The 12,317-nt window shown below is 38.2% G+C and overlaps 1 protein-coding gene across 5 annotated transcripts in view; it reads right to left on the reverse strand.

Annotated features, from left to right (window-relative positions):
* Positions 1 to 12,317, reverse strand: part of MAP3K19 (mitogen-activated protein kinase kinase kinase 19) — a 13,448-nt gene continuing 1,131 nt past the window's right edge. For 2 of the 5 annotated variants that reach the window (XM_064661571.1, XM_064661572.1), the window contains exons 2-10: positions 11,993 to 12,282; positions 10,227 to 10,297; positions 9,625 to 9,709; positions 8,585 to 8,826; positions 7,889 to 7,932; positions 3,950 to 6,385; positions 2,854 to 3,003; positions 1,947 to 2,644; positions 1 to 236 (exon numbers count right to left, since the gene is read on the reverse strand). In XM_064661571.1, coding sequence (XP_064517641.1) covers positions 170 to 236; positions 1,947 to 2,644; positions 2,854 to 3,003; positions 3,950 to 6,385; positions 7,889 to 7,932; positions 8,585 to 8,826; positions 9,625 to 9,709; positions 10,227 to 10,266 — 3,762 coding nt within the window. In that variant the 5' untranslated portion in view covers positions 10,267 to 10,297; positions 11,993 to 12,282 and the 3' untranslated portion in view covers positions 1 to 169. The other 3 variants (XM_064661573.1, XM_064661574.1, XM_064661575.1) reach the window with 3 other exon arrangements.

A 12,317-nucleotide genomic window follows, 5' to 3' on the forward strand; every position in this document is an offset into this window, starting at 1 on the left:
TGGTGGAAGGCTGGAGCCTGTTTATTCAAAGGCCTAAGACCCCTTGTACACAACTGCTCTCCAGTATTTCCACTGTCCCTTAAAAGTCCAGTTCCTTCTGGTTTCTTTTCACGAGTGGAAATCTTTTATATGGAAAATGGATACTCACTTGGCAAGAGTTTTGAAAAATTCACTGTCTTCCTTTCACAAAGGGATGGTCCAGCAACTGCAGAGCAGAAGGACGTTCATGTTGATCTCTGCATTGAAAGTTTCAAAAATCAGGACATAAAATTAGTATTGTGCCTCTGAGGGAATCGTAAAATCTAAATGCAAAATTAGCCTTTTTTTTTCTTATTTCTCCAGTCGCTACTCGTTTTTAGGTTTTCTTGATAAAGCTGGTAGAAAGGAAGGGAGGCTTCAGGGGAAAAGACTGTTGGAATTTATGAATCATAAAACTGAAATATTTTATTCTTAAAGAAATCAGTCTCTATTCCTCTAAATTCCTTGCAGAGCTTTGAATAATTCTGCTAATTTGGCTGTTTCAGGTTAACCAAAAAATGTATTTAAGAAGAGTGGTAATTATTTGTTTGATCCTCCATCAATCAGGCTGTTCTGTCATCTCCAGTCAATGTCATGCATGTTAAGGAGCCCATAGGTTGCCCAAAGAAGCTGTGGATGTGTCATCCCTGGAATTGTTAAAGGCTGGATGGGGCCCTGAACAATTGCCCATGGTTTAGTGGGTGGAGTCCCTGCCCATGGCACAGAGTTGGAACTAGATGGTCTTTATGGTCCCTTCCAACCCAAGCCATTCTATGATTTCTATGGAATTACAGGACAGTAATTACAATATTGGCTTGCTAGAGCCAAGGGCTTTGGGCTTTTTCAACCTGCAATTTGGAAGGAAAAAAACAGGGAAAGGAATAAAGGGCACCAATTCCTCAAATAATAAACTAATGGGGAATATGGGATAAGGGAGGCATTTATATTTAGGATATGGTGAGATCATACACTAAGTTTTTGTCACCACAGGTGCCTCCAGACTTTTGAAAAGCTAAATTCTGTATTTTTCCCTCTACCTAAAAATTCCTTCTCCCTTTTAAACCCTCTTCTCTCTGAATCAAAGTATATATGATGTCACTATATACAGCCCACAATTTTTCTTAGTGTTATGTGGTCCACAGGAACCAGAACCATTCCCTAACAATTCTAATCCAAGGATTAGAAATCAGGTTTCCTGCCCCCAAGACCACTGTCATGCCCACCAAATTACATGCTTCTCTCTTGTACTCAAATCTGATCTTTAGAGATATGTAAAAGACTGCTCCTAATTTTATAAAAACTACACAGAGGTCAGGAACTTAGCTCTTGAAACTGATAGTCCATTTAAACATTGGGACACAGTTGATATTTTAAACAAAACAAACACCACAAAAATAATTCTTATAATGAGTGGATGCTAGTGGTTTGGGGTTGTTATACAGAGAACTTTATGTTTCTAATAAAGATTGCATTTCAAGTATTTCCTGGACTGGCAGTGATAATAGATTTTTCCACTGCAGAAGATAAGAATTAATTGGAAGCCCTTTCATTTAGAATATTGTCCTCAAAAAAACTTGCCTGACATAAGCCAAACTCAAGCAATACTGGATCAGCAAAACACATCAAAGAAATTTATCAAACATTTTGTCTAAAACTCAGTGGTGTTTCTACATGAAAATTACAGAAAAGTAAATGATGAGTGTAAGGCCTACAAAAAGAGAATTTGTGAGGGTTTTTCTATACCATTATAGAGATTAAAGCTCTTTTATATACACTATTATTTAGAGGTTTTCCTGAAATGCTGAGAAGCCTAAGCATTTACAAAAGAGACGTATATTATAAGATGTAACCTAAGCTCCTACCAACAGTCTCTACAATCCAAACTGTCTGCATTCTTCCTTTCATTTTCCAGTTAAGGTTCTCCACACCTGGTTAAGCAGGCACGCACAAAATCCACGGCAGCGCTGGAGAATCCCTCGGGAAGGGAAGGCATCAGCCCCCTGTGGGCCCCGATGTAGAACATGGCTGCAATCCTGCCCATGGAAGCCAGGGGCGGCTTTCCCGTTGCCATCTCAAACACGGTGCAGCCGACGCTCCAGATGTCTGATTTCCTGCCGTATCCCGACTCGCTGATCACCTCCGGAGCCATCCAGTAGGGAGTGCCGTGCACGGACCGCAGCGTCTCGCTCCGGGTGCCGCCGGGGCTGATCCAGGCCAAGCGCCTGGCACAGCCAAAGTCAATGAGCTTCACCGTCCCGCTGGGCATGAGCATCACGTTGTTGCCCTTGATGTCTCTGTGCACCACACAGTTGGCGTGTAAATAGGCAACCCCCTGCAGAATTTGCCTGGTGTATCTGCAAAGGACAACTTCTGGCAACGGGCCAAAGCGATTGATAACACTGGAAATGGAGCCGCCAGGAACAAACTCCATGAAGATGCTTAAAATGTTGTGTTCCAGACAAGTCCCTAAGTACGTTACAATGTTGACGTGCTTCAATGTCTTCAAGAGATCAACTTCCTCGTGAAACTTCTGGTACTCCTTTTCTGTAGTGAGTTGATCTGACGTGTCCAAAACAACCTGTTTTACAGCTATTAACTGTCCCTGGCTGGTCAGACCGCAGTACACCTACAGCGAAACCAGCAATTATTAAAATGAAATGTGAAATAAAGTATTTACTTATTTTAAATAGTATTTTTGTGTTTGTCATGTTTCTTGTCCCATTGTATAACCCAAAATACTGAAGTCATTCGTTGAATAGGACGACAGCCAGTTATGAGACAAAGTGTAGCTCAGCCACAACCAGCACATCTCTTAACATTAAGACAACTACTTACTGTGCCATAGGCTCCCTTTCCAAGGACTTCCCCTCTTGTCCACGTGATAGGATCCTTGGTAGTTAAGCTGCTTCCTGATAATTTAGTAGATTCATCTAAGTTTAAAAGGCCACTTTCTTCACTTGGTGCCAAAAAGGCTTTACTGCAACTCTGCTTGAAAGATGTTGGTCAGTGTGGGGAGAAAGCAGAGAGGAAAAGAAAGACTTCATATTGTCCTTACAATTTTTATAAGGAATAATTTTTCCTGTCATGGCTCTGCTCTATAGATTTATATATATACACAGACCCCACCCAGCCCATCCATACAATTGCTATGCTAGGTAAGGCTAGGTAAGTAAGACAGCAATAATTCCTCCATCTAGCCAGGGATCTCTGCAGTGAGAATGGAGGTATAACTGGCACCTGTGTCTGCAGAAACATAAGGGGGGGTGGGGGGTGGATCAACAGGTAGTGAAAGAAATTCCCTTACAAATTTGTGATTTAAATAGCCCAAAAGCTAACAGGGCAGAGGAGGAGCAGTGCTGGTAGATAAGCACCTTGGCAGGTGACAGCTCTTAACTGACTTGGGGACCAGAATCTGAGCCTTCTGAGCTCCAAGTTCTGATTAATCATTAATTAAACATCCTTAAGTCTGCCTGATAAACCAATACTTGTAGTTCATACCTGTAAAAATGTCTGGTTGCACTCACAGATTCAAGGCCATTGCCCTTTTGGGTATACAAGGACTGTTTGTAGCATCTTTTCATATTCCTTAGCTTCAAGATCTCAAGAGCTTTTGCCTTGCCCAAAACATTTTATACCTGCTCTACAACTAAAATAGCCTATTCTCTTCTTTCACAACAACTTCTCAATTTATCTTGACCCATGATATAAGCTTTGACAGCTATTCTTGTCCTGCCTTAGTACCTTCTGGCTTGTGTCCTGACATGCAGCCTCTAACATGGGTGTCTTCAACAGAGCACTGGAAGAATCAGTGGGCAGCTGGCCCAAGGAAAAGAGATTGGATCTTTAATAAGCACATATCTCCTGTCTTTCATCCAAACTTGAGTGAAGCACCACTCAAAGGAGGTAGCAAGTTACAAGAAATTACTTTTACCTTCTCTAGAGCATTATTTACTATTGCTCCATCTCCACTAATCATATTTTCTTCTTCAGCATGTGTGTTTTGCATTTTAGAACCTGTATGTTTTGTTCTTGCAGAGTTCGTGTCTTTTTCTTCGAGCATGAGCAATTCTTCAGCCAGGCAACAAAGCAACTCATCAGTCACATCTTTATCTGTCCAGGACAAAGTGTTTTGACTTGTCTGGAAACTGGGGCTTTTAGTCACTGAAGGCTGACTCAATTCATTTGCCAAAATACTATTTTGGAGGGTGTTTGCCCAACTGTGATTTGATTTTTCTGTAGGGGATTGACACTCCAGTCTATCTAAAAAGGGTGATGCTTCACCCTTATTGACAGACTTGAAGGAGGCCTGGTCTGATTCCAGGCCTTTGCCACCATCCATATTCCCTCTGCACTGGGATACACAGATGTTCTGGTCTGTTGTTAGCAGACTGCTCCTTGGAGCAACACAGTCTCTGCAGTCTTCATCACTGAGCTGAAGAAGATTCTGGCCACAGGGAGCAGCTCTCTGATGGTTGGATACATCCTGTCTGTCTAAAGACTGCTCCAAAGTAACTTCTTTGATAGTTGATAAGTTTGAATTTGAAAAAATTTCATTTTGCTTAGTTGACTGAGAAAGCTCTTCTAACAACATAACCTGGTGATCTGTATCTCCATGAGACAATGCCGTGCTTCTTGACGTGTTTGTTTGAAAATCTGCATCAGAAGTTACCACATTATCTTGTTCTGTGTTGCTGTCACTCAACTTGGTACTTCCATCCTTTGGGATTGAACATTTCTGCTTTTGTTTAGTGCCAGGTTTTGTCTTCTTTGGCTTGGGATGTGTTTTCTTTGGAGTGTTTCTTACCCTGCTGCTCTCCCTCCCTTTGGTGCAGGTACATCTGCAGGTGCTGACAGTGCCTCTCCCTGAGGGAGCAGAACAAACACTTTTATAAAACCTGCTCTCGTGTCGCTCGAGCTCCCGCACGTGGGAATACACAGGAGTTCCAAACATTTCATAAATCCCCGGGCCTTGGTCATTTGAGTTGATTTGCTTGAACATGTCACTGTATTTCAGGTCTCCAAAATCTAAGGCAGATGGTGGGTGTGGCAGAGAAAGTGGAGTAACACTGTTCTTTAACTCAACTGAATTTTTGCAACTGCAGGAGAAACTTTGCTTTTTGAGTTTCTGAGCACTCTGAGAAAAATGGCCTTTGTCTCCTTGAGGTTTTTTTTTCTGACACTTCAGGGAAGTCTCAGATTTCACCTGTGGCAGTTCTAAAGAAGGAAAAATCTGACTCTTGGCATTATGTTTTGCGGTAATCTCATCAGAAACAATGAAGTCTTTAGACATCTTTAGCTTGTTATTAATTTTAGATTTGGATGAATATTTATTTCTATTAATCTTTCTTTTATTTTTGTCGTTTTCTTTGTGAGCGAGAACGTTGAAGCTCTGAGTACCCTGAGGAGGCAGGTCATGAACACCACTCTCTTTTGGGGGGAGTTGTTTAGCAATGTGTGGTTCCCTGGCTGGCTCTTGCTCAGAGAATGTAACATGAACAGCAGGTACAAGCTCACTTTGGTCTTCTGGAGTAGCTTCTGACATTTCTTCTTTTTCCATTTCAGATTCAGAGAGACAGACACAATTTTCTGTTTGTTTTCCAGAGGGATCTTGAACTTCTACTGTGGGAATTACTGCAACTACAGAATTATCTTCTAAGGCATGGTAGGCCTCTGCCACTTCATTTTCACAGGAAAGATCTACATCATGATTGCCAAGCACAGAGTTTGCCCTTTCAGCACCTTCACACGGTGCACAATCCAGCGCCATCTCTGCAGCATCTCCTTCTTCTGGGCCAGTGCTGCAGCAATTCTCTGTTGCCCTTTGCTCGTTGCCAGCTCTTGAGGCATCGCTGCTGCTCGACATGGTAAATGTTGTCTGAGCTCTGCCACAGCTGACCAGAGCATCACTGGAGCTCAGGTGGGGGTGACCATCACCACAGAGCCCGGCTTGGCTCACAGGATCGGTGTTCTCACAAACCACTGAGCACTGGAACTTCACCTGCTCATTCCTGTCAGCGTGGGCACCTACGGCAGCCTCCCTCCATCCCAAATGGCTCTGAACTCCTTCTTTCTCCTTGCTGGGGTACTTAGAACAGCTCCTCGTGCTGAAGCAGTACAGGTCTTCTGCTGGAGTGACCTTATCAGAAATTGTAGCCACAATCAAGTCTGATGACTTTTCACTGTGCCTTTTGAATAGATTGTCTAACTGATTATGATAAAATTTGGTAACTGATTTTATAGGCTGAGGAATGGAGTTCATAATATTTAAAATATTTCTGATGTTGCTGCTTTCATTGACAATATCATCCTCTAGAGGAGCAAGATGAATTGTTCTTACAGGCTCACATGTCACTGGTGGTAGATGAAACTGTAATTTCCATTAAAAAAAAATTAATAATGTGCTACAACACAGATACAGGTAAAATGTAATCACTGAGAGTTTTGGGTACACTGGAAAACAGCACAGTCTGCACTTGAGTTCCAGTGAAGGTAAATGGATAAACCCAAAGGCCATTTTCATAGGGCTGTTAACACAGAAGTCTGTTAGGTAGGGGATGTGTTTTATTGTTCCTCCCTTCTTCCTTCTTTCCCCATCACATTAGTGGAAGTTAACATCTCTCTTTGGAAGGTCTGAGAAATGGAGCACTTTGTTGTGACTGTTCAGATGAACAGTGAGAATAATTTTCTGAAAATAGTACTTCTATTCTTTATTTTATAGGAAATGAAATAAAAATAAACTTGAATATACTGTATATTTTCATGCAAATGGATGCAATAGAAATAATCACACAGTCATCTACTCAGAGTACTTATTTGCATGTCTATGTTCCACATCAGTTTGCAATCTGCAGGAAATTTTGGTTTGCATTCCAAGGGCAAACTGAGGTTGGAACATGCCAGGAAAAGTAATGTCTATTAGTTTGAAATCCACAGTTCTTAAGGCTTTGTCTGGCCTGTGGGGCATTAGTATGAATGCTCAGTTTATCCCAAATGATATGGCTTTAGAATCATCAGAGCCCAAGGCATGAAACATGAAAATTTAGCTGGGGTCAGCTAAATTATTTTGCTTAAATATTTCCATCCATTTGAAATGTTTTTTTTCCCCATAACCCTTTTTATGATCCTGTATCAGATCTCTTCTATACTTTTCTTTTTTTCTTGTGAACGCTGCTGTATCCTGCAGTGGCTTCACTGAAGTTTACAGCTGATTCAATGAGTCCTTTGTACAAAGGACTATTGATTTATATCCATAGAGGCCAAATTCTCTTTTTTCTAAAAAACCTATATTTGACCTTTTGTAACTTTTAAGGCTCACATGGTGTGGAGCACTGATACATGTAAAATTGTGAGCTTGTTTCTAAGTACAACTGTTATGTCCAAAAATCCCATTTGCACTTATCACAAAATTTCATTTAAAGTATGTTTAATTCTAAGATATTATTTATTATTTGTTAATACAATCAATTTCAGTACTCATCTAATAGCAAGACTGTTTTAAAATTCAGCTTCAATTTTAAATTACCACTCAATATAAGAAAATTGTTTGGGCTTTTTTTAAATTTGGAAAACTAGACATCTAATATTTTTAACATATAGGATGTTCATATGTTAAATTAAATTACATATTTCTATTTTAAGAGGTTTTGTATCTTTTTGAACTTTCAACCTTTTACCTCCAAAAATCCCTGATGTATTGTCTGTGCTGACACACACGCATATATATGCTAAATAAATGTAAAAATACTTCACCTTCTTAAAAAAAACCCACCTGAGACTAAGAAAGCTACCTACATGACTTCTGTATTTCTATTTTTAAGATTTTGAAAGGATAGAATACTTTTAACAGTGATTATACCTAATGCCATCTTACCTTAGATCTCTTGTTCCTGGTTTTTAGCATTGTTACATTTAACCCTTAAAAATCAAAACAAATGAAATGTTAATCTGATATTCTTAAACATGCTACAATTCTCATTTATAAATTCATTTCAAATTGTGATGTTCAGGGGACCAAGAATCTGTCAGATGGGTGGTCTCAGGACTATGATACAAATCTGCAGTGCAGAAAATGTTGTAGGTTGAAATTTCATTGTGATACTGAACTTCACAATTCCATTTTCTAAGGAAAATGATAAAATATTATACTTCTAAAATATTTTGACATTAATAATTTAAGCAAATCCTTCACAATTTTAGATGTTTGCTAACTACAGTATGCAGCTAATTAATATTGCCAGTGTGAGGGAAAAGTGAAAGAGATGCCACCACGGTCCCACTCCAGGTACAGGAAGTTAAATTTACATTTTTTGGGCTCAGTTTCATTATATAGAGTAACAAGAATGGTGAAGCTTGCCATTGATTCTCTTTAGCTCCTTCATTCTGCAATATATAACATTAAAGAAGTTATCATTAACTTCACACATGGCTGAAGTCTATGTGAAGAAGTCAAACAGACATAAAGACAACTTTAAAGTTTAAAGAAAAAGGACTTCTAAGGCTTTGCCATCTCATATGATAACTAATATATAACTTCATATAAAATTTGTGGCTTTTAAACTGAACTTACTTTGTTGTGTTTGTGCTTTTATTATCTGAAAAGTATCTAAACCCATGAATGACTTTAAAATGTTGTATTCTGGGCACGAGATTCGTAGCAGAAAGCTGAAGTCAAAGGCATATCCCATGTTGTCTTTCTTTGGGAAGAAAGACAAAGAAGTGGGATGTCTCCTCTGTAATGCAAACAGATTTTTACTTGGAAAACTTGTCACTTGTTGGTCTGGCCATGGTCTGGATGTTGATGCTGTTTGGCTGCAAGACAAAAACAAAAACTAAAATACAGAGTGAAAGTAAGTGGAAGGAGCAGCTCAAACAATCATATGACTGGAGAACGATGGGAACAAGGAGTTTTTTAAATCCAAAAATGCCAAAGTATCTTTTCTTTCTTTATCTGGGAAGTTGTGCCTCTCCCTGGAAGCATCTGATTGCAAATCCAGAGATTGACTACAAGTGAGAATGAATAACAGACAACGTTAACCAAGCAACAGCAGGAATTGAAAAACATATTGTTCACCTTCTCCTTCTTGACAAAAACTGATTGCTTCCAGTTTATATTTTTAATGACTCATCAGCAATGTGTGTCAGAAGAATTCTGAGTCCCAGATGTGCCCTTGTTACTTAAAAAATATGCTCTGGCCTGCCTGAAAGAAGAGAGGCTGTGCAGACAAGCCTCAGATTCCTGCCACCTGTTTTCTGAAGAATGAAAAATATGGAGAAAGATAAATATTGTGGCTGAAAAGAGGTACAAAACTACAGCCTAAGTTTATCTTAAAGCTGTATGCAATTGTCTGGTTTTAATAAGTCAGATTCTGATGTAAAACCACATCCCATATTTTTCCATATTCTACCAAATAATTTGTTCATCTAATGCAATATCCTGCCCCCAGCAGTGGCCAATAATTGCCATTGGGAAGAGATAAACACCACACAACATATAAAGCTGAATATAATGTCTGGCACTTAAGAAATATTTCCTTACTCACAGACTAATACCTGCTTTGTCTTCATTTGTGCACACTCAACTGCAAATTAAACAGTAATTTGATTAACCTGTTTTTTCCTAGAGCTTTGTATGACTGATGCATTTCTTCCATTGTCTTATCTGCATCCTGAAGAGCAGCAACACTTCCACAACCTGCAACAATACATCAGTATTTGCACAGAAGCAGTTTAATTCACTGAGCAGTAACACATTGTAAACATGGTGGCTTTTGGGCATTAAAATATTATTATAAAGTACATGAAGTAGCTATCAGGAAAAAAAATAAGAGTATGTTACATTTGACTAATTTTTTTGAAATGTGAATGCATAACTCTGATTTATTTTTAGTTATTTGGTAAGTGTAGTAATTCAGTGGACTATAAAAGCAAAGAACATCTGAAGATAATTCCAGTTACAGCACCTAGATCAGTAGAACAGAAGTAGAAGACAAATATTGACAGAAACTCTGCAGAAGTAGAGCATTTAAAAATATGAAAACCAAACAAATCTCAAGGCTTTACAAAGGTGGAAAGTAACTCTGAGTTTGATTTCATATTTTACTATGGTTGCTTAGTTTTGACAAACATCCAGATTTTAAGTTATTATTGTACTTTTCCTTCTTCAGATCCCTCATCTTACACTTTATACACATAAACTTTGGTCAGACTACCTTTTTTGCTTCTCCTCTTATTTTGCTGGTTGTCAGACATACTGTCCTTAAATGTATTAAGGTCCAGAAACCTGAAAAGAACAGTTTGTTAATTGATTACTGATTCACATGTACAAAGCAGTAATTTATATTTCATTATTCCAGAGCCATCAGTAAGACAAAAACATTTTAAAAGTACCTGAAATTATTAAAAATCCAAGAGTCACTACCTGAGGTTGTTGGCCTGTTAACTTATTAGTAGCAAACTTTTGTTTTCACTTTAAACTATTGCATTGTCAGAAATAATATCTTAACCATGAGTGTACTTTTCTGTGAGCATCTTTATGTATGTTTAGAAAAACATATTACTCAAAATGTACTGTGTTTATAAAACCAAAACCCCTTGAAATTTGCATCAAATTAGTGCTAAAAACATTTGTTAGATAATTCCTGGTTGTTGAAAGAGCTGATCTCGGGAAATTAAAACAGCAAGTATTTTCTCTTTTCATACATTTATTTTCTACAACATATGTTAAGAAGGATAAGTAGCCAATAAAACAACACAAAACAATCTCAAAGTGCAGACTCTTAAAGAAGAAACATGAGAGGGTTAAGTAGAAGGATTTGAAGTTTTGAAATTCTAGACAGCTAATTCTTGAAATAAAATTAATCTCAGTTAATAGTTTTGATGGATTTGGGACTCTTTCTAAAAAACATACTGAACTTCAGTTTCTCAAGTGACAAGAACATCTAAGGTAATTAAAGAGAGTGGATTGAAATGAATAAAAGAAAATACAATGACGAATATTAGTTCATATCTGTATTAAAATGTTTACCAATGTCTTTACTGTTTAATAAATAATTTATAGTAAAAAAAGATAAGATATTGTACATGAAATAAATAATATTGTCAGATATATAATATGTCTGAATGTACATGAATTAATATATATTTAAACATTTATGAATAACAGTGTCAAATTATTACATTGGGTACCTCTGGGTGCTAGAAAGTAATTAAGTTCTTTAATGTGCATTGCAGGCTAAAAGAAAGGTATTTTAAAGTTATGTTGATATTTATTGAATCTACAAGTAGAACTATAAAAATAGGACACCTAGTGGCTCCTATGGTGCTAATTTCTTTATAAATTATATTTTCTCTCTGCTCTTTTCCTCAAGTTAGTGATGGCAAGTAACAATCTCTGTACCTGTCTCTTCATTTCAAAGTCACTACAGAGGTCACTGGAAATGAAGGGCCTACATGGATTTTGTTGGATAGTAGCATATTGCCACTCAGTATTGCTAGTCAGGGAAAGAATTAGGCTTTTGTTACTGATTCTATCAGAAAAAAAAAAAAAAAAATTATTTGGAAACACGTAGCAGCCTTCCCAACAGACTAGTGCATTTTGCTAGATTAGTTTTTTACAATAATTTTATATGACATCTGAGAAATGTGTGCTATTTTATAACTATATACAGCCAGACATCAGACAGTACTATCATTCTTGGTTTACAGAAGAGGAAACAAGGAAAAATGGAATGACTTATAGCTACCTTTGACTCACCTGTCATCAAGATCATCCAATGAACTGTGCAAAAGTAGCTTAGAAGCACTCTCGATTTCTCATTCCTATGGATAATCCATCAAAATGTTCATCCCGTTATATTAGTCTAGTAAGAGTCAGATGGTGAACTTCTCCAGACTCTGCACTTTTTTTTGGATACAAAAAACCCACTTCAAAATAATAAGTGAGGAGGTTCTGCAAAAAGGCACAAACAAATCTTACCTGGTGCTTCAGTAGCAAAGAGCGAAAGAGGCACAGCAACCTAGAGAGAAGTTATAAAGCATTTTCAGCTCACAGCCGCCTTCCTTTGCTGGCCAGCGAGGAATTCAACATAGATTACACACTTTTGGACTCGATTTTCGGCGTCTTTTCCTGACTGCGGAGCTCACAGGCTCTTCTTTCTGTAGGCGGCTCCTGCGACACGAGGCTGTTGAGTTTACCCGACGTTGCCGAGGTAACTCCTCCAGGGGGTATTTTACTTGGAGGAGTTTAATTCAAAGAGCAGCAGTGACCTGTGAAAACAAACACGGCCAAGCTAAACGGTGTC

The sequence above is a fragment of the Pseudopipra pipra genome, chromosome 7 (genome assembly GCF_036250125.1).
Source record: "Pseudopipra pipra isolate bDixPip1 chromosome 7, bDixPip1.hap1, whole genome shotgun sequence".
Classification (NCBI taxonomy): Eukaryota; Metazoa; Chordata; class Aves; order Passeriformes; family Pipridae; genus Pseudopipra; species Pseudopipra pipra.